This window comes from Haliaeetus albicilla, chromosome 2 (genome assembly GCF_947461875.1).
Source record: "Haliaeetus albicilla chromosome 2, bHalAlb1.1, whole genome shotgun sequence".
In the NCBI taxonomy this organism is placed as follows: Eukaryota; Metazoa; Chordata; class Aves; order Accipitriformes; family Accipitridae; genus Haliaeetus; species Haliaeetus albicilla.
Window position 1 is genome coordinate 25,752,873 of NC_091484.1, and position 21,954 is coordinate 25,774,826.

The 21,954-nt window shown below is 43.9% G+C and overlaps 2 protein-coding genes across 7 annotated transcripts in view; one reads left to right on the forward strand and one right to left on the reverse strand.

Annotated features, from left to right (window-relative positions):
• CCR9 (C-C motif chemokine receptor 9) lies at nt 1-3,063 on the forward strand. The gene is made up of 2 exons (XM_009919168.2): nt 1-18; nt 516-3,063. Exons 1-2 carry the CDS (start codon nt 1-3, stop codon nt 1,677-1,679), a joined length of 1,182 nt encoding a protein of 393 aa, XP_009917470.2. The 3' UTR covers nt 1,680-3,063.
• Nucleotides 3,064-6,123: 3,060 nt separating this feature from the next.
• Nucleotides 6,124-21,954, reverse strand: part of FYCO1 (FYVE and coiled-coil domain autophagy adaptor 1) — a 53,699-nt gene continuing 37,868 nt past the window's right edge. For 5 of the 6 annotated variants that reach the window (XM_069811581.1, XM_069811548.1, XM_069811558.1 and 2 more), the window contains exons 15-18: nt 14,205-14,300; nt 11,905-12,115; nt 10,487-10,596; nt 6,124-10,060 (exon numbers count right to left, since the gene is read on the reverse strand). In XM_069811581.1, the coding sequence (XP_069667682.1) occupies nt 9,985-10,060; nt 10,487-10,596; nt 11,905-12,115; nt 14,205-14,300 (493 nt within the window). In that variant the 3' untranslated portion in view covers nt 6,124-9,984. The remainder of the gene's footprint in view (nt 10,061-10,486; nt 10,597-11,904; nt 12,116-14,204; nt 14,301-21,954) is intronic. The other variant, XM_069811574.1, reaches the window with a different exon arrangement.

A 21,954-nucleotide genomic window follows, 5' to 3' on the forward strand; every position in this document is an offset into this window, starting at 1 on the left:
ATGGCAGTTGCAAGTGTAGTGAGTATACAGCGATGCTGCTGTGTAATCTGAGTTTTTCTTTCCCCCCTCTTTGCCTCCATCAGTTTTCTGCCTCTCTCTTGCCAACGGTGCCATCCCACCATAGCAGTAACACAAAGCCTTCTTCCCCACCTCTTTCTGAGTTGAGGATTTTGCATTTTGTTATGTATTTGAGGCTGACAAGCCAACAGTGTTTTGAATGATCTTGACAGAGATAATGCTCTCACCACCTGCCATTTTAATAACTGAAGTTGGCTGGAGGTGATGAACTGCTCTTCTGTAAAGAGTTTGTTGCTCAACGGGTCATTTTTATAAGCCTCTGCTGTGCCACACACTTCAAGCAGTCTGAAACACACTGTGTTTCGCTGGCAGCCTTTGCAATTTCCCATCTAAAATGGAATATATTGGGGATCTTCAACTGCATCTGGTGGAGAGGGACAAATTTGTGCTTTATTGAGCCACCTCTCAACACAAATTTACCTGCTGACCCATTGCAGGTCACCCACCCTGGCAAGACCAGCCTGGATTACTACAGGAATGACAGCACGGTGCTGTCCCTGGATGGAAACCTGGTAAATGACACAGATTTCACATGCGACAAGAGGCAGGTCAGGCAGTTCGCTCGAGCCTTCCTGCCAGTGTTTTTCTGGCTCATCTTCTCTGTGGGCACAGTGGGAAACGCCTTGGTCGTGGTCGTCTATTGCAAATACCGCTTCAGGAGGAGCATGATGGATCGGTACCTGCTGCACCTGGCCCTTGCGGACCTGCTCCTCCTCTTCACCCTTCCCTTCTGGGCCAAGGCTGCCTCCGATGGCTGGATCTTCAAGAACTTCATGTGCAAAGTCGTCAACAGTATGTATAAGATCAACTTCTATGGCTGCAGCTTGTTTCTAACCTGCATCAGCTTTGACAGGTACATCACTATTGTCCAGGCAATGAAAGCTAAAACTGCTAAGCAAAGGCGGCTCCTGCACAGCAAACTCATGTGCTTGGCTGTCTGGCTGACATCCATGAGCTTGTGTATCCCAGAAGTCCTGTACAGCCAAAGCACCCAGGTGGGTGACATAACAGTTTGCAAAATTACATACCCATCAAACATCAGCACGATCTTCAGAATTACTGTCCTGGCCTTGAAAGTCACAATTGGATTCTTCTTCCCATTCCTTGTGATGGTTATTTGTTACGCCCTTATCATCAACACCCTCCTGCAAGCCAAAAGATCCCAAAAGCAGAAGTCGCTGAAGATCATCACCATGATCATCACCGCTTTCCTCCTCTCTCAGTTCCCGTACAATATTGTTTTGCTGGTCAAAGCCATCAACAACTACACCAGGGTGGCGTACAGCTGTCAGGCTGCCAACTGGCTGGACATCGAGCTGCAGGTCACCCAGAGCATCGCCTTCCTCCACAGCTGCCTCAACCCCTTCCTCTACGTCTTTGCTGGAGAGCGGTTCAGGACGGCGCTGGGCAGGATGATGCAGAGCAGCGGCTGCTACTGGAGCAGGGGCCAAGAGCAGTGCTCCTCCACCTGCGACAGTCAGGAGCACAGCTCAAACTGGTCCTTTGCCATGCTGGGCAGGCAGCGGGTGAGAAGCTCCCTGACACTCAGCACCCACTTGACCTCCTCCGGTATGCCCCCACCTTGCCAAGTCCTCTTGTAAGTTAGGCCCTCCGCTCTCTCCCTGCCAGAGGAGCACCAAACTCTTTGGAAACTGTCTGTATACCCCAAAGACTGTCTCAGAGGAGCGGGGAGGGCTGGGGGCTCCTCGCGCAACCCGTCCTCGCTGAGCCTGGGCTTGCAGGCTGAAAGGAAGAGAAACCTTCGGCACAGGACAGCAAAATGGAGCCACACTTATTGTAAGCAGAACTGATAGAGCTTAAAAGCTATCTTTGTGACAGCTGTAAATACCCGGCCCACCTGTGGCTCAGACCACAGCCTGAAATAACAGGCCTTGCAGAGAGGTGACAAGCCCAGCTATGGCAGCAACAGAGGCAGATGAAGCGAGATGAACCACCCATCCCGTCCATAGGAAGCACCAGGAGGGGGTTCAGCCTTCATTTGCTGTCCGGCCAGGGTCACCTACAGAGGTGGCTGGACCTGGGAGCTCTGCCTGCACCCACACCAGGTCCCCTCCGCTGCAAAGGAGAACAGCCTTTAGCTCCTACGCTGGTTTATTGCAACAGTCAAATGCTACTTTCTGTGCCTGTGCAGACATTAAGCCTGTTTTGCTGCATGTGTGGTTCTTCTTGCAAAGGAAAGCCAATCGTTCGCGTTCATAAAGTGGTCATTACAGAATTAGATCTATCTTTCTCCTATATTTTAGCTGTGTGGTGTAAGGCGAAATTGGGTACAATTTATTTGCTACGGCTCCTGTTTTGATACTGGCATTTTGTGCGGTTCCCTGCATTGACAAATCGCACCTCACAATAAAAATTCAAGGGCATCAAAGACATTGAGTTGTCTGTCCCGGAGATAGTTGCCATATGGTGCAAAGCCACAGTAAACCAGAATGCAAAACCCAAACCCATGGTTCAACAGACCACTGGTTATGCACTGATATCTTTGCTAATGGTTAGAAAATACATTTAGCCCGCGGCCAGTAAGACAGAGAGTAATGAAGTGTCAAACCTAACCTGAGGCTGCAGGGCACCGCGTGGCCATTCCCCCTCACTCGTCCCTTCCCAGGGACGTGGCATCGCCTGTCCTGCCTGACTGTAGCCTGCACCTCCCAGTCTTCCATCGCAAGTTGTAGTGCTCAGGGGGCTTTCTTTTAAATAATCATATTTAACCTAGTTTGCCTCCTGGTAATTATTTCTTGCAGGAAGACAGTATTTTCATTGTGCATTAATCATTAAAGCGTGTCAATAAACACAAGCTTTCTGCAAGGTTTGGCTGCTTTTCTAGTTAATAGGGTACATCTGAGCAGATAAGGTTCTAGTTTTGTATGTGCTTATTAGGATTTTAAAAAATTTTTTAACCTTCTCCTTAGAGGAAAAAATGGTGAAAGTTGTATGTACTTTTTACTATAGGTGTAAGAAGGGTTTGGGGGGGTTTTGCAATTTGTGTCGAGCTCAGCGCGAACGGAAGCTGAAATTCCGTTAAATAAAGGCGCCGCCACATACAGCAAGGGGATGAACTGGTTGTTTCTTGCCCACACATCCTTCCCAGGTTTGGGTCCGTACACATAACCTGTTTCCAACGATGGGACCTACCCCTCCCAAAAAAGACCAAAGGAAAACTTTGCTGACAGGGTTTACTTCACATGTCTAACCCTTCCTGGGGCTGAGGGTGGTCCCACCCAGAGGGTCCTCCCGGCCCCAAAAGAGCCCTCAAGTCATGCAAACAAACAAACAAGCGTGCAAACCTTTGCTGCCACCGACCTGCGGTCCTGCCCGGTGGCCTCGAGCTCCTCTTCCCTGCACAGCATCCCGCCAGCCCCGGGAACTTGAATTTCAGGGCCTTCTCAGAGAAGGTAAAAGCTTCTTTGCTCCACGAAACGCGGTGGGAAATTTTCATGCTTGGTCGGCGAGTGAAACTGTTGAGGGTGGTGAAACGGCGATGAACTTTCAGCAGTTTGGGGCGGCAGGGTCGTCCCGGGGTCACACATGTCCCACTCTGAGTCAGGCTGCTCCCTGCCGCTTTGCTGGGGGGACCAGCCCCCGCCCCCGGGTGGGTTTTCCCTCATGGGGTCTGTCCCGCCAGGGCTGCCTGTGGTCCAGCAGCCACCGGTGGCTTCTCAGGCTGCCAGCAGCCCCCAAACTGGCGGGGAAGCTGCTTCCCTCCGGCTGCAGCCTCGTCCCCGGTGGGGTCCCTTGTTGCTGGCCACCACACAGCAGGGACTCGGTCACGGAGGTGTTTGCTACCATTACCCCCAGAGGCTGGGGGGCCTCTATCTGCCAGCAGCACAGCTCCTTGTGGCCAAGCCCTCCCAGGGCTCCTCTGTCCCTCTGCCCCGAGGTTTTAGCTGGATTTATCCCACCGAAATCCTTCTTGTGCCTCCCTAGGGTGTCCCCAGGCTTCAGCTGATGCTGTCTCCCAGGAGGGGAGGTTTCCCGGAAGGTGAGGGGTGTTGCCTCCCCTGCCCCACGGCCCCTCGCACCTCCCGTGGGACGCTGCCTGCACCTTACCCACAGCTCCAGCAGGACACTCACCGAGCCATTGTTGGAAATCCCGGGAGAGGCCTAAGATCTTCCACAGCTCCCCTCCCCTCTCCTTAACGTAATTTTTTTCCCAGATATTCCCAGTTTTGGGTTGCAGTCTCCTCTGCTGTCCCTTTTCTTTGAAGGAGCAGCTCCACTTGTCTCTGCCCTGAGTGTTGCATCGTCACCCTGAGACCCTTCATTTCAACTCCTAGTCCCCATCTCAGACTTCAGAGAGCCATAAGCGTGCCAGGACCCCACATTTTGCCCAGGCGGGAACTGGGCCAGACCTGCCCGCTGGCGTAACGCACTCAAACTATGCAAAGGCTGGGAGCCGAGCTGTAGCAGGGACAGCCATGGCAGTAGCTTCAGGTTGTCATCGATGCACTGTGGTCAAGGGCTCAGAGGTAGCTGCGACCGCGGTGCAGGCAGTCACGTAGCGTGGCACCGGCCTGCTTGTGGTACAAAGAGAGGAAGTTAGGAGAACCGATGAGAAACTTTCACTCTCTGCAGGCAAACCCGCCTAACTGATGCCTGCTCCTGCCTGAGAGAGAGACGTGCTTTATAGAAGTGCCTCTTCCAGAGAGCAGAAAAATGATGGAAAGGTGTGGGAGACTGGTGCAGCAAGAATCACTGAAGTCATGGTAGATAGAGTAGCCCAAAACCAGAACCATCGATCTGAGTTAGGTGTATGCAAACACACCATTTCCAAGTACAATCTGGATCACTTATCCATCATTGAACTGACCAGACACTGTCATCCCAGCACCCCCCAAGTGCTGCTTGTTTTTTCCAAGCCTCCTGGGCCATATGTGTTTTGAAACCTTGTATTTGGATTTCAGCGTGTCCGTGTGACATTTCAAGGGCTAACGGAGAGGATACTGCTGTCTTGTGGCAGCTTCACATGGTTGCCACAGCAGAATGTCATACTGAGTGTGCCAAGGCCAATTCTTGGGGCACAGGCCAAGAAAGAGGTGGGTTAAGACCCTCTGTAAGGCAGCACTAGGGCTGGAAGAGCCTTGCCCCTAGCACCAAAGAAGGGAGGATATATTGTCCGGTATGGTTAAACATGGATTATTGGAGATGTAAACAAAGGCTTTCAACAACTAAAGCCTCCCTTCCAGAGATGTTGTACAGCAAGGTGTGGTCACTGACACATGTACTGCAGGCTAGGCTTCGTCGGAAACTCTGTCCCAGCGACAAGCCTCTGAACATGGAGCAGGGGCTGGTGCTGCTGCTGAAGCATGGGGAGGGGAAGCATCACAGCCTCCACCCCAGCAGGAAACTCCCATGAGGAAACAGAAATCACGGATAAAAGCAGCAATGACTGGTCGTGACGGGGCCCGTCGTCCTCCTGACCCCATTCAGATGGCCGTAGCAGTGCAGACAAGCCTACACGTTTGCAGCTGTAGTCCCAGCCCTGGGGAACGCGGCAAACACGGAGGCGACAGCGACATGTGAAGAATGCCTGCGACTCACGCAGCGCTTCTTTCCCTCCCACAGCCACGCAACATAACCCAGGCGTAGAGACCCGGCCAGCACCTGGGGAAAACCAGATGGGAGCCCCAAGCTGAAGGACAGTGCTGATTGGTGTCATGGATGACAGCGAGTGTAATTGCTGTCCTTAGGGCTGCTTTGTTTTTACCTCCGAGGGGAAGCAAAGACGGTCGAAGGTGTTTCTCAGCCACAGGGCTCTGCTCTTGCTGGGGGAGGCCCAGCTGCTCCGAGCCACCAGGACAGGGTGATATGTCCTCTATCTTGGGGACCGGCTCACTTAGTACTTATTTAAGGATGTCCGCTGTTGCTCTGTTGTACTGTACAGACGTGGCCTTTCTCCACCAGCATGACAAATTATTTTCTATTTTCCATATTTTGTAAAACTTTTTCCTCCTTAGAAGTACATCATGCAATCAACTGATTTATCTTCCAGACAAAGCTATCTCTACAAGGCAGAAAAGCGACACATTCTCAATGATACAGAACTTTATTTTTTTAATTCCTGAGGTTAAAAAAGGGGAAAAAAAAAAGCATCAAGAAACATTCCAGTACACAACCATCTACATCTCTGTAACTGTACCAGACGCTGGTATACATAAATCTCTTTTTCCCCTATCTGGAGCGTGAAGCTTGATGTGAATGGGGCTTGCAATTCTTTGGCAGTTAAGACCAAAAGATGCTTCTGAACAAGTTACAGTCTCAGTGATTGAGCATAATTAAAACTGTAGTGCAATTTCAATTTTAAAAAAGGAGCAAAGTCAGGCTTTTGTAACTTTGCTATTTTGTAACGTGGTACACTCTTGTGCAATACATCTCAGTGATTTTTCATAAAGCAACATTGAGGAACATTGAGTAAAGGAACACTGTCATCTTCTTAAAGCAACTATGTTCTTGCCTTCGCATAAACCTCTGCATAACAAAAAATACTACCTTCCGTTGTTCCAGCACCCAGAAAAAACATCCAATTGCTTATACTGACCACGACACATACTCTCTTTGTCCCATGAGTGTTACATCCCCTTAAATTAACTTCATGATCAATTTTAAGTATTTGTTTTCTTTTAATTGCATTGCTGCAGATAATAAAAGCCCAATTCAACTAATCACCTGAGTACCTGTAAATAAACAGATTTATCAGCGTTCCTGGCACAGCTCATATTAACAAGTGCTTTATGAATGGAGGTACAAGGGGCTTGAATGAAATAATCTCTTGCACAAACCTACACTTGTGCCAAGTCCTTTATTGGGTTTCCATGGCCCCAGTAATAAACAGTCTGGGACATTCAAACAAAAGGTCGGTACGAATGACAGGTTCTTTACTGTCTTCTCTGCACAGCCTCTGATGTATAAAAGACTCCATGATGGGATCCTGGTCTTCAACAGCCGATTTGAACAGTTGCACTCCTGTACCTTACCACACTGATTACTTCCTCTTTTGAAACCTTTTCTCCTTCTTAAATACTCTCCTTGGTTAGAAGCAAACCTTTTCTTTTCTACAGGTTCTGGCTCCCACTCTTAGTCCTCTTTCAGAGAGGAAAACAGCCATAAAACTACTCTCATGGGGCAGGAAAACTTAAAGAAAAAGGTACCATAAAGACTCAAATGCTAAATAAAAACAACCCAGTGTTTTTATTCCCCTCCTCCCAAACATATGCTTCAGCCAGCCTCAGGACTGTCTACATGAACAACTGTCAGGAAAACATCTGGCTTACTAGATGGAGCTAATTACTTTAAGAGCTACATAAACAGTGGCTTAAAAATATTTGACACAGGATGAAAAAAATGTTAAGAACTGGGATGTAGAGAGGTAATCCAGAGGCAAGTCTGTCAAATGATTTTGAATGGAGATATTTCAAATACTTCTGAGCAGAGTTGTCATATTTTGGCCTAAGATAATTGACAGTGTCCCTTTACCTTACATTTGGCATTTTAAGAAAGATATCCTAGTAAGATTAGTATTCTAACTAAAACAACAGCAAAATGCTTTTAAAAACCACACCTAAAAGCTTAAAGGAAAACTACAGCAGACTTCAGTAACAGCTCAGTGAAACTGCATAGCATATGGTACACAGTACTCCATTTTTAAGCAATAAATAATCTCTTCTTGCCTAATTAAATATAAAACATAGCTTCAACACTGAAATATGCCATAAGTCATGAACTGATCTGTGACCCCACTTCAGTCTCTTGTCCATCTCATTTTCATGCACGCAGCCAGGTAAGGGTTTAACTGCATTGCAGCCTGTTCCCTCTGGAGGGGGAATAAACCAGCTCGCACCTTCCCCTGACCCCTCTGCCTGACAGAGGCTGGGGAGCACCCCACCAGTACGCGGAAGAGGCATCTGAAGGGAAGGGAAAGCTACCAGTGAGCCAGACATCCTAGCTGAAAAGGCCACCTGATGTCAGCTTGACGCCACCCAGAGAACAAAATTTGCTCTGTTAGAAAGCCCTCTATGCACAACCTAAAATCTCGGTGCTCCATGAAGGGTAGTCATTCTTTCACAGTCTTTTTCAAGGTCACTGTATTTATAGTGTTAACAACTGGAATGAATGATTAGCAACCTTTAGCTTCATCTGCAGTATTCTTTTCTTTCCCATTATCAGAAATTTCCCTCCATCTCAGCTACTACTACGTAAATGTCCAACACTTGTCTTGTGATCTCCATCTTTTAAACAACCAGCCTTTTGCTGTAGAAGGAGATCCCCTACTGGTAATGGATTGGACCAGCAACACATAAGCACCAGCCGGACTCTCCTGACTTCCTTCCCTAGTCAAGCTGATCCCTCCAATTCCCTGCCCTTGTTTTTACATTTACAAGTTTGCCCCTGTGCTTTCTTTCCCCTCCCCTAAATCATTTGCTTTCAGCTTGTGCTTGCCCTTTTTTCTTCCTTCCCCTCATGTTTTATGTTCTGTCTCCCACCATGACCCCTGTATACCAGCTACAGCTGCCACCAAGAGTGTGCAGGTTTCCTGGCAGGCTGAGCTGGTCTGCTACCAACTGCTGCACTAAAACCTTCCAGGTCTGGGGTTTCCCTAGGAGAACAATAACATTAGAAATCAGACACACCTAAAATGATGAGGAGGGCTGGTTGGGAGAAAGCTTTTCTCCTTTCTCCTGCCAAAATGTTTTGCCTTTCCATTAGAAGATAGGAATTTTTAAGAGAAAAATCTGCTTTCAGATATTTTAACAAAAAGTTGAAATTCTATATAGAAAGCAGATGGTTTGCGTGGAAATTCTGTATAAACGAGAACCCAGTCTTCCTTAACAGGCAGTGTTTACAGCCACCTCTGTCCCCAAATCTGAGATGGAAAGTTAGCAGTTGGGCAACTGCAAGGGTTATGAAAGGGACAGAATACGCTAACACTGGGTGGAGAGCTCATCAGGGCTGGATATGCATTTGGGTTTGGATGGAGTTTTTCAGACCAACTCAAACATTATTGCTACCTTTCATGTGGTCTAGAGAGAGAGAGAGACTGCTGACCTCCTCAGAAACTGTGCTTTCCTGTGAATGCTGATGACTAAGGTGCTAAAGCAGGAAAAAGGAATGCTCCTCTTCCTAATATCAGACAGTGAGTGGTACTTTATTCTGCAAATAATACTCCTGATTCTGTCACTGGCACACACCATAACAACTGGTTTCAGTGGACCAACTTACAGAGTACGGTGAGCAAAAGTGAAAGGAGTTGCTGCTTCATGTTATATTGTTTTGTAACTGGTATCCGGTACCAAAGCATTTGTAAAAGCCAGTTAAGACTTACCAAATCTTAGCCCAAAATGTAAAAAAACCCTATGTTTGCTGTTTATAAAACTTGGAAAAGATAAAAAAATTCTAGATGGATTACAATATATGCCTGTGAAGACTGAAGTATTGCATAGTTGTTGTTCTGACTGTAAGAGCATTAGAGCAGAACAGAAATGGTTATGTTTACTCCTCAGTGAAGAGGTCAACAAAAATACGCATTTTTCTTTAAATTTCCTTTTGAAGGATATTTTTGTAAGAAAAGGAATTCAATTTTCAGTACAGAATTTCAGTTTGCATTTAGACACCCCACACTTATTTTTCTCCCCACTGAAAAAAATTTGGTTGGAACATTATTTGACCTGTTAAATCAAACAACATGGCTTTTGAGCAATCTGTACACAGTACAGAACCATTAGTGTCCCTAAAAAGGCTTCCATTTTTTAGTGTATATATGTTCTCTAAGTGCATTATAGCTATTGCATAGTTTCAAAGTCTTCAAACACAGTGGTAATCATAATGCTTACATGTACATAAATAATAGCATTTCTTAAAAATGTAATTAAAAATAACACAGTATATTCAAGGCTATGGAAAATCACTTCCATCATAGATGACAGGTCGCTCGACAGCCAAGTGATAAAACACTCTTTTGGAGATAAACCTGTCAAAAAACAAGAGAGTGAGATGATCACATTAGCTGAAGTCAACTAGACAGGAAGCCTTAAAAGTGTACTCAATCCTTCAGTTTATACTCAGGCAAAAAAAAGACTGGTGTTAAAAAGCAGTATGCCTGCACAAGGGCTGTCAGGTCTGTTATGAGTAAGATGACAATCCTGACTAAACTGTCCTGGAAAGAGTCACAGATTACTTGCTCGCTTCTGTTTACCTTCTCAGAGGCTGAGATAGAAGAGTGGAATTCTGCTATGGAAGGAACAAAAACCCACAAGAACTAGAACCAAAACTCAGGCAGAAGATCTTTGGGCAAGCCAGGACCAATGTCTCATACTTACTTCTGAAGGACATAATAATGGTATATCTGATCAGTTCCACCGTCTGTAAAACCAAGCTTTCAACCTTTTACACTCACCTAGAGAATGTGTTGTCAAATATCAGTGTGTAGATTCCAGAGTTTCTGACTTTCACCTGTCCTCTGATAGTTTCCTTATGAGAGTTGCAGCGGGTCATAGGAATAAGAACCTGGAACCCAATAAAAATCAAAATGAAACTTGCTATTTGTCCTATAAATTGACATTTGCCTTCAGAAAAATATTTAGACCTGAGCTGTCTTGAAACTCCCAAAGTGCATATGTGCCTGCAAAACTATTTTCACTGATTAGTATTAAAAATTCGCCCAAACTCAAGTCTCACAGCGAGATATCTGTTTTCCTTTGACAACCTCTTTACAGTGTTAAGCTATGGCTATAAATCTCTGCTTTAGAGATAGAATCAAATCCTGATCTTTTTAACGTTAATCTAAGCAAGTTTACTAACATCAGCAGTGCTACATTAAATCTACACAAATATATCCAAGAGCACAATTTAGCTAAATATGTCTTTTAATATATGCTTTTATACTCTCTGTATTAAAAAAATAAGCTTTCTCAGCAAAATCTTAATTGTTTATCTAAGTTTACAGCAAAACTGTGTGTAACCATCTATCTTACAGTAAAACCCTAGCAAAGACAGTTGTCAGAACAGCAGCTGACGTAGATCAAGGACAATCCTATAAAAAACAAAGTTCTATCAAATAGATAGATCAGAATGGAAGCAACATTCACTCTTCATTTGGCCTTCAGCTGAAGAAAAAAAAAAAAAAAGGAGATTTTACATGGAGTTAGTTACCTTGGAGTGAATTAACACATGCTAAATAAATGTCTTATTCCCCCAGCAAAATCACAGCCTTAGGGCTCCCCCTACCACCTGCTGGTTAAACCAGCAGCTGCCTTGTCTTCATTAAAACTGCAATGAGCTGAGTAACATAGATTCGCTTACTCCATAATCCTCACAAAATATGGACAGCATATAAAAACTAGTACCTTGGGCACTGGCAACGTGATTTCGCACACTATCAAGGCACTTAAATACATGCTTCACTGTAAGAAATGCAGGTAACCCAATCAATGTATCTGCCTCCTTGTGGCCCCTGCTTAAGAGCCTGGCAACATCAGCTCTGAGCAGCTTACAAATTAAGTAACACTGAGGAAGGAAAAAAGAAGAATTTTGCAGGCTTGGACTTTTATTTTTGCTTAATAATAGCAGGTGAATTTCAGATGCAACCAATAGAAGCTACAGTGCTTTTCAACTCAACTTTTGCAGGCAACATCAAATAATTCAAGGTGTAGCTCTACCTTCAGGAGAACTGCGGCTTAATTGGAGAAACAAGTCCTTAATGCAATAGCAACTGGCACTCTTGTGGAGACCTTCTAGCTATACTTGCTGATTCCTCTAGGCAGCTGACTGTAGTATACTACAATCTCTAAGGTACTAAAGAAACAAAGGCCTTACTTTGCACTGATCCAGTGGTGTGTCTCCTGATTCTTGGTAGACGACGCTGAAGGATATGCTTTTAGGGTCCGATGAAAAGATCCAGCTAATTGTCAGCCCCATCTCTGTCACTGTGATGGGAATGATACTGTAGGTGCTGGATTTAATGAATAGCTCTCTGTTACTTTCCCCAAAATTTAAGATCTCTTCCACTGTAAGGGGTAGTTTGATCCTGTGAAGCAGAAAAATACAATTACTTGAAGAGATCCAATGTTCTTATGAGACAAAAACAATAATCATTGCTTTTTATTTTCTATCTATTTGAGGCAGACTCCACAGCAGCTTTGGGAAAGGTCCACAAGATGTGGGGAAAATTCAGCCTTGGATGAAAGCATGAACTACAGAAAAGATGACTGATATCAAGCACTTTCACTGCTTTGGCAAATGGGGATGTTATTCACTTATTTATTTCATTTCGACTAGAAAAATCTAGTGCTTGAAGAAAGCTTTAAAGAGTTACTATGATTAAAAAAAAAAGTCTGCTGCCCTCTACTGTTCTTTTTAAATAAAAATTAGTCACCTAATTTACTCGCCTTTCCAGGTATCACTTGTACAGGAAATAGGGATCAGCAGTACAGAGGGGACAGATGGGTAGAATGTGAACAGCAGCTCTGTTTAGATCCTCTGAAGCACCTAATGCTACAGCTTGGTCTGCTTTACTGAAGCAAGCTACATAAAAGCTGACTCAAAGTACTTCCAATTAAAAAGGAAATTCTCAGCACCCAGATGATCCCGAGTCATGAAGCATTATATTAGCCTGCCTCCTTCAGATATCTATTTCAGACTGCGAACAGTGAGGGCCTAAAACAGGAGGAGAATGCTGCTTGCCTTCTTCAGGGGAAACCTGTAATTTCTAAGAGCTGTGGATCTCACCTACATTACCCTAAGTAAAACTCATCTAACGTATCACTCTTTAGGCCAAATAAATTGTTTCCAAATCAATGAGCTCACAGTAAATCACAGTATTGTGATTTGTTTGATAGCAGCTATCAAAAATCAACACATTTACCAGAAGGTATCACACAGTCACCATGATGATTTGCTGTTTTAAAGTAAGGAGGAGTTCAGTTTCCAACCATGACTACACAGTGGTTAGGGATCACAGCTGATTTACTATGATAACTGTTGTACTCTGGCCAGAGAGGAAGCTTTACATTAAGTCTTGCTTACCTTGTTATGTCTTCCTCTTAGCTGAAGTAACTGCTGGGATGTCTCAGGTGATCAAACTAACGATCACTCTTGGTTTTGCCCTACAGCCCAGCTATGATTTTAGTTACTGCTTCATTCACTTTGTTCTCTGAACAGCAGCAACAAGGCTGAAACATGGATTAATTTATCTCCCTGCAGTCAAAAGTTTAAAACCTTCCCCATAACTAAGCCAAAATCTCAAAGCTAGACTTAAGGGTAGAGTGAGCAAAGGGGAATTTCTCCAAGTCACAGCATTTTCATATGTTAGATTCCCTCCTTGGCTGTGTAAGTGACAAGCTGTATTGCTACTGCACGTAACTATTAATTTCAGAGCAGGATATGTGCAGGGAATTGTGCACACACAGTTCACAGAGGTTGAGCAAAGGCTCAGATGAACATAGATCATAGATCCTAGAATGGTTTGGGTTGGAAGGGACCCTAAAGATCATCTAGTTCCAACCTCCCTGCCACAGTCAGGAACACCTTCCATTAGACCAGGTTGCTCAAAGCCCCATCCAACCCGGCCTGGAACTCTTCCAGGGATGGGGCATCCACAACTTCTCTACAACATTTTATGCTATGGCATATATCAACCAGAGCAGGCAAGACAGTTTCTGTGAGGCTGGCAATAAATAACAGACACATGCTCCAAAAGGCCATGAATTCCCTCCCCATGACAAAGGTCCAACTAACACTGCACTCCCTGACTTGCCCTTGTAGTTTCTTCCAGAGACTACTAGAACTTCATAGCCTTCTCTCTCAGCCCCCTTCCTGTTCACAGCACCTCCTGCAATAAGAATAAGGAAGGAGGGTTTTGTGATGTGGACCCAAATCTTCCCTTCTTATTCCCCACTTGGACTAAAGTTTTGCAGGACTGAAGGGAGAGGACTTGGCTCATTGCTGCTGTTCTGCGTCGTTGAGCTATACTCTCTGCTCCTCCTCAGCCCAAATTCTGCTGTGCCACACAAGCGATCAGCTCTTCCAGGAGTCTGTAAGACTTGTGCTCACATAGCTGATATCTGAGCTCAGCCTTTATTCTTTCAGCCTGGTAGTAATGAAATTGTTCTGCTTACATGATTTCTCCTGACTTCAACAAGCATATCTCAGCATCTTGAGCAACTTGCCACTCTTCTGATTCATCAAAGGTTGAAGAATTACACGTGCTGTTTCTAGGACAAGGGAAAAAAGGAAAGCCATGATTCTGAGTAGTATGTGGTCAAATACCATCTGCATGCTGACCCCTTCCTAAAATAGAAACGTTTTGACAGTCATGATGCCAAATTCTAGAATTCTTATTTTGCACATTGTAGTGACAAAACTGCCTGGGCAAAACTGCAGCCCTGTTCTGCTAACCACTGTGCATAAATGTAAAACTGTTCCTATGCTGGTTCCATGAGCTAAGAGGAATACATACATCCAGAACATCTCTTCTACATTCTTAAATTCCCTATTGAGACACTGCCAGGTTTTAAAGATTCCCTGGCAGGTGGAAATCTTGATCAACAGCAGACACAAGCAAAAGAGTCTGAACTTGTCCCTTAAACAAAGCTTGCACAGGGATATGACATTTGCCCTAGATTTAATCAGTGAGGTGTTTTACAAACATATTGCCCAGTTCCTTAATCTGAGAATGGTACACAAAACATATTTTATCATTGTAGGATCACCACCATTTATTTTCTTTTCATTCCAGAAATACTGGATGATTCAAACACAAATACACCAAAGAAGCTGTTACGAGATGAAGCAGGATGCCTCCTCCCCACCGTGATGTGTCCGGGAGAGCAGAGGAAGTCGATGGAAGAACCTGCCATCCACTCCTTACCTCAAAAAGGGTGCATGCTCTGGGTGAACACTGGAGTAGCACCAGCTATGAATTACAGGGCTGGGACACAGAGAAGAATGAGTCTGAGAGTCAGTAAACAGATGCTGGTAGTTTCCAAGTAAGTTAGAGCTTCTCTAACTGATACTTACTTTGCTTCTCTGCATCTCAGCAGGTTGATAACTGAGACAGTTAGGCTGTCATTCGCAGAAAAATGCCAAGGATTCTTATACACAGGGAACCAACCTTACAAAAACTAGTGGAATCTAATAAAATGTAACATCACTTACATGCGCTTCTGAACCATCAAGTGTAATCATGTAGCAAGGGCATAATTGCCACACAGTCTGTAGACCAAAGTCTGAAAACCAATGCACAGTTTATCATTTTCTTTAAAATACTACAGGACCTTGTTCTACAAGCAGCACTGCTGAGTAGAAGAGCAGGAGAAAACATCTCCATGTAAAAGCACCTTCAGCTGGTCATTAGCAGCATCTGAATATACTGTGTCAGCACATGCAACCACATGCGAGTCTAGTGGGGTGACATTATTGTTTGGAAACAGGAAGAATTTACTGTTATAACTGCAAATTATTATAACTGCAAATTAAACTGCACCCACTGTCTACATGTTTCCTGAACTCATAAAACACTGTTATCAGTGGAACTCATGTTCTCTTATTCTTGTAGCCTCTTGGGTAACTTTTGACTTCTTCAGTGTCATACCACTACTGTTAACACACTAAGGAGACAGCTGTGACCTGCAGGGAAGACTCAAACCTGTGACTAAGTGCCAAAACCTCAGCTACAACCAAGCACTACCTGCCGACTGAAGTGTAGCAATGACACAGTACATGTTGGTCCATAAAGGTGAATAAAACATCTATGCAAATACTTAGCGAGTGATACAAATAATTTAATTGTTAACTATCTTTATACAACTATATAAGAAAACTGATTCTGAAAAAAAATCTAGAAAACTAAACTTGTAAAGCTATACAGATATTTTGCTTGCACAGTGGGAACAGCAACAGACTTCATGCTGTGATCCACAGAACCATCCCTTCCCACCATGATAGGTACACTGTCTTGATTTCACAGCCTTGAATTCATACAGACCAAGAGAACTACAGGACTACAGGCTTCCCAGAAGTGTCAAACTCCATGATTTATTATGCAATGCCACTAGAGTTCCTTATTTAATCTATTAATTTCTCCTTTCTTTTGGGACCCTGAAATGTAGATTAAATCCCAGGACTAATATATTTTTCACGTTCTCCTCTAATGTGATTTTCCTTATTCCTGCTGCTGCAACCTAGCACTTGGTTAGGTGGTTAGCTTGCCACTTGGCTGCTCTAACCAATATATTCACCTACTCACTATAGACTAAGGGAACACTAAGTCTCTTACTTTGTCTCTGAAACCCAAGCACATTACAATGACAAAGCAAATCCTCCTTCTCTTTATGATATCCCATTGAGTCCAACGGTCTAAACTGAGGTCTGGTAGCCTATGTAGAAAATATAAGAAACACAGTCTCACGATTTAAATGGAACTCTTTCCCCCCGACAGGAGAGTTTATTCTTGCATAACCTATTAGCACTAGGTGGCAGCATTAAGGATGATCCTGCAGCTTGCCAGGTCCCCAGCTTATAGATATGCACCCTCTGGTATATCTAATAAAACAGTCTGGACTGTTTCTCTTCTTTTTAAGAGTGAAATGAAGTGGGGCTGAAAAGCAGGAAGAACTGAAACATGGAAAAGACACTACAGCAAGAAGCGAACAGCTCTGGTTCAGCAAATCCTGGAGATACAGATCATTGGAGGCTGGTGGAGCATTTTGAAGAAGCATGGTTGTCCTGTTCTTATGCTCTTCCTCAGGCATCTGCTGTTGGTCACTGTCCCTCAGCTGGATGGTCTGGTCCAGTGTGCCTGTTCTTATATATGGAAAGCATTTCTTAAACGATACTAAAAATACTGTGACCAACATCATGAATGGCTTTGGGAGTTAGAAATAAGAAGTCCCTTTCAGAATTAAAACCCGAAGAAAGCTAGTTCAACTCTGCCCTCGACAATTTCCTGTTTTCATAAACACCCGAGCTCTGGCAGCTGTAGCTATGCATCTGAGGTATTGCGTTCACGTGGCTGAGTAGTGGAATCCCATAAGCATCTGCCTGTCAGCAGTGCAATGGTTTCTGGAGAGAACTTCAGTCATCCAGGGCCAGAACTTCACCGAACTGTGTGAAAGCCAGAAACCTGAAACGGAGAGTGGAGGCTGTACAGAGCCCCTAACAGCTGCTTAGCCCAGAAAGCACCTCTGCAAATGTCTCTAATGCCAAGAAACAATTGAAGGTGTTATGCTGAAGTGCGCCAGTGATTTCATGGGCCTGCTGTTACCTAGCAGGTCATACTCATCCCAGGCACCCTAACTTAGTTATCAGCCTTCCTCTCCAGCCCAACAAGAGAAAGAAGAAAAGAAAGAGGATGGTGAAGGATCAGAAGAAAGGATGCGCAGACAGCCCTTGGCATGGGCAAGAAAAGAGGCATGATTTGGGATGGAGCATGGGGGATACAGAGTTCACTTAGTTCTTAACAGGGAGCAAGACAGTATCTTGCGTGAAGGAGTGCGTATGGGTGGGAAGGGGATGGAAACGTCATGGGCAAACCCTGACATACATAGGGATGGGAAAACATCATGCTGACAGCTGATGAAAAAAATAATAATGGATGGACATGAAGATCCACCACTATGTGCTGTGGATGACCTGCATATTGGTATATTGGAAATCCCAGCCATTTCTCAAAAAACCCATACGATTTAACTATGATACATCCTGTATTAAAAAAAAAACAAAACCAAAACAACAAAACCCCAAAGGACTCCCCTGCCTTAAAATTGGTTACTCTCTATCTGTAAGACCAGAGGCAACTGGTGCATACAGAGAAAGCAAGCTAGAGAAACAATCATGACAAAGGTTATTTCTGTGCTTCAAGGGACAACATGCAAAATCTTTTGAGATTTTTTAGTACTGTGATATGAAAGAGGTTTGGCAAAGGCTCTGAGATGAAGACACCTTTCAGTTGTCAGTCAAATGCTGCATTTGCAAGAGGTTCAGGTAACAGGTTTTGAAATAAGCAATTTGGGATTACCACAGTGCTCTCAAGTCTCCTCCCCAGCAGGAGGCAGCAAACAGATGACTATCAGAATCAACACTAGAAATACTGGCAAGCTGCTCCCCCAAAGATCCTAAATACTGCACGGTCTGTAGGTCACCATGGTTACAGCCAGCTTTATGGGTAACCCTAGCTTTTTTCAGTGGTGAGGTATCTGCTCCCAAAAATGAGCTGGTTTTTTCTTAGATACCTTTGAATTTTCTCCTTGCACAGTTCTTTAGAGGCTCTTACAGGGAAACTGAGGCAGAATTATAGGAGAGGTAAAGCAGAGGCAGTTTCTGGCTTGCGTTCACACCAGCAGGAGCCCCAGGCCCTTTCAGCAGAGTTGCTGCCCAGTCTATACCTCTGCAGAGGCTGCTCCATCCCAGGGCCTGCAGGTTCCTGGTAGCCGGTGGGGTTTCTGCACACAGGGGGCTTCACAACTATACCATTAAACATTCTTCAGACTGACCTGTCCAGGAGTAACAGCTAGCCTCTCAGCCCTCTCCCTGAGATAAACTCACACAGCCCACCCCTATTTTTACTATAATTCCTAGGTTACAGTGATAATTCAGTCATGCTAGAATAGGTATACCACAGACAAACCAAGGAAGGCCATCCAGTCTTACAGAGCTACATGTATGCAGACACACACATCAGCAGCCCTCACCATTCCTATGCTGAAGAGGGCTTCTTTGAGAGGCCATCAACAAATATTTTATGGAAACACAGTTCATGAAACAAAGGAGGAAAGAGGTCAAATTACAGTTAGGCTAGGAAGTCGAAATAAAGTATCTCTGAGGTTTTTTTTGATCCCGACTGTATGATAAAGGGTTGAATACTGCTGATACTGCAGTCTTCTTCGATAAAGAGTTTATTAGAAGTTACACAGAAGTGATCCCAGGGTTCCTTGTGTATGGATAAGGGCAAATGGATGTTGGGAGGGTACTGGTCTCCATGGGAAGGCCATCCCTGCCCATATAGTCTGAGAAAGGAGCACCTCTGGTGATTGAAGCAGCAGCAGTTGCAATGAGGTCACTGTGAACTAGGCTGACAGAGTAGCTCAAGTGAGCTCTCCATAAATGCATGATTAAGACATTTCAAAAGTGACTCTGAACACTTTCTGGTTTTAAGAAATTTAAATGGTCCTCACTGGCAGAAATGGCCAATTGCTGGCCCTCTGCAACATGGTGGGAACTTTATCTTTTCTCAAGGCAGACATTCACACTGGTTTAGGGTACATATGCTACCATGTAGCTTTGCCACTGCTTTATCATACCCTATTCTGCTAAAAGCAGGTGGCTGTTGCAACCTATTGTTCCCCTCCTTGACAGGAACAGTCTGTGAGTATTTAGCCCCTTGCTGCAGGTTTGTTTCTTGAAGACAGAGGAATTGCTACCACATGCAATGAAGCACAAGGGAGAGCTCAATTTTAAAGAGCATTACAGGGCCTTACCTTTCTTGTGTTAAGTAGTCTTCTTTCAGCAAATGATGCTGTAGGGTTAAGTCAAATTTGGTGTTGTTTTTTTTTATACACATCTGCAGGTACCAAATTCAAGTACTCGGAGGTACAAGCATACTGCTCTACAGGACAGAGCCCCAGAGGCATTCCAGCTACTGTACCACAGGCTGCTGCAAAGATCTAACTGCATGGGCTAGTTTCTCTGAATACTGCCTCTCTCTCTTGCAGAATCTGTCTGTGAGTAAGAGTTCTACTTTTCTACACTAATCACCGCTCCTGAAGATAAGTCTCCAAAGGCTATCAAGAGCAGCGAGGCTCACTAGGGAAGCGGGCACAGCTGATAAACACAGCTAGGAAACACATTTAAGGAAACCACCTGAAATGTTACACACACTGCCTGCAGTGCATTGCTTTATGGGATGTGCAGGTACTGGGCTCCTCCTATGAAGAAATACCACAGTGAAGGTTAAATGAAAGCTACAGTTCACACCGAGTTGTGGTGATGGCCAGGCATGTAGTTTAGTTACAAGAAGTGCACAAAAGATGTCCCTAATTACAGTACTGTATCATTTCATCGAGCAGCATTGCCCAGGCACCTCTGCTTCCCTGCACCCTCTCAAGAGCCTCCACGCAACTCTTTCTCTCCCAAATCTTGTACCCTTAAGCTGTAAGTCAATTCCCACCCCGGCTTTGCTGCAAGTGAAAACAGTCACCCCTGCACAGGGTAGGCTCCCTCCAGCTCCCTTGTAAATGTATAGAGGCCCTCCCAGCTTCTTCCATTGACTCTGAAAGAAAATTTAGCACATGTACTAATTTTAACTAGGGCTGAGATTGCCTTAAAAGGTAAAAAACTCACTTGGGCATGGTCACCAACACAATATATTTCTAGCCATCTCTAGTTCATCTCAGATGGGCAAAAACCCTGAGAAAAAATTGTCACTAAGAGTATTTTTGCCCCAGAAAAAACAGAAAAACTAGAAGGAATTGGAAAATCCAGTACTGTCACAAAATATATGAGTGGTTAAAAAAGGTAAGTGGTAAATACAGCTTAAGTTTTAATTCAGCAAATAATTTTTGAAAAATCAATTTGATTCTGGACATTTCAGACAATTGGCCACATGTAAGTGAATTTGAACTGGATCTTGAGAGGACAGCTTGTTCATACTATCATATCTGTAGTAGTATCACTCAAGAATCAAAACAAAGGAGTAACTTCACATCATGTTGCTTTGGTCAGCAACAACTACGAAAGCTGTGAGGCAGTGGCAGAAGCTTCAGCACTGATAAATAAAGCAAACTGCTGCTTTTGTATTTCCTTTTAAAGATAAGATGACTGCGTTCCCCCATCGTCTGTGACATCGTCTAGTAAGTGAATATTTTCTTGACTTCAGGTGAATAGGTAGACAGTTCAAAAAAACAATAACAAAGAAAAGAAGCTTTAACATTCAGAAATATTCAAACTTGAAAGATTTTGTTAGTATATAGATATCCTCCATCATGATATGCAAAATTTAAGAGAAAGTATGGGGTTTCATTCAGACTGTTGAAGATACTGATTTTGCATTCTAGTTTTGTTATTAAATCTTTTCCAATGCCTTGTTATTGCAGTAGCTCTTTGGTTTACACTTGCTAGTTTTTGAAAAAGACCTTTAGACAAATTTTTTGGATATCTGGAACTAAGAAGGTATATGTTAATTATCTCCGTTCCATTTATGCTCCAGAATCTGTTTTTCCAACTGATATGTGCTTGAAAACCTCTCATCTCTTCTAACAAATATATATATGAGATAATTTCACCTTTTCTGATTACAATCTCAAAACCCTTTTGTAATGTTTATTTCTAAGTAAGGCATATCACATGATGTTGATGAGCATTATTTGCCATTTTTCTGTTTATAGTCTGTATCTATTGTGATGGCAAATTATACTGTTTATTATTATATGTTAAAATTACTTTTATTTAGATTTATTTAAAAAAGATTGATATATATTGGATTTTCTGTTTGGAAGACTGAGAACAGAAATGAACCAATGGCAAGATCATTATTACTGCTTTTTATACCCTGCTTTTCAGGTGCAGCTACTAAAGCAGGATAGCTGATCAGCACAACAGAAATTAGACCATGGAGACCAAATGGGGAAAAAAACCCTGTAACACTGAGACTACCAGCTCCTGGGACACCCAGTTCCCAGAGTGGTAGAAATGATAAGCAGCCTTCTTCTGGTGACAGGACAACTACCTATCTATGCATAGTGGGGCAAACCAGAATAGCATGTTCTGACTCTCCATTACTTGCTTGCATTTCCATTTCATCAGTTTGAGAGTTAACTGTAAGAGAACCAGACCTCAAAGCAAATCCTGTATTAACACACTGGACACTGCATG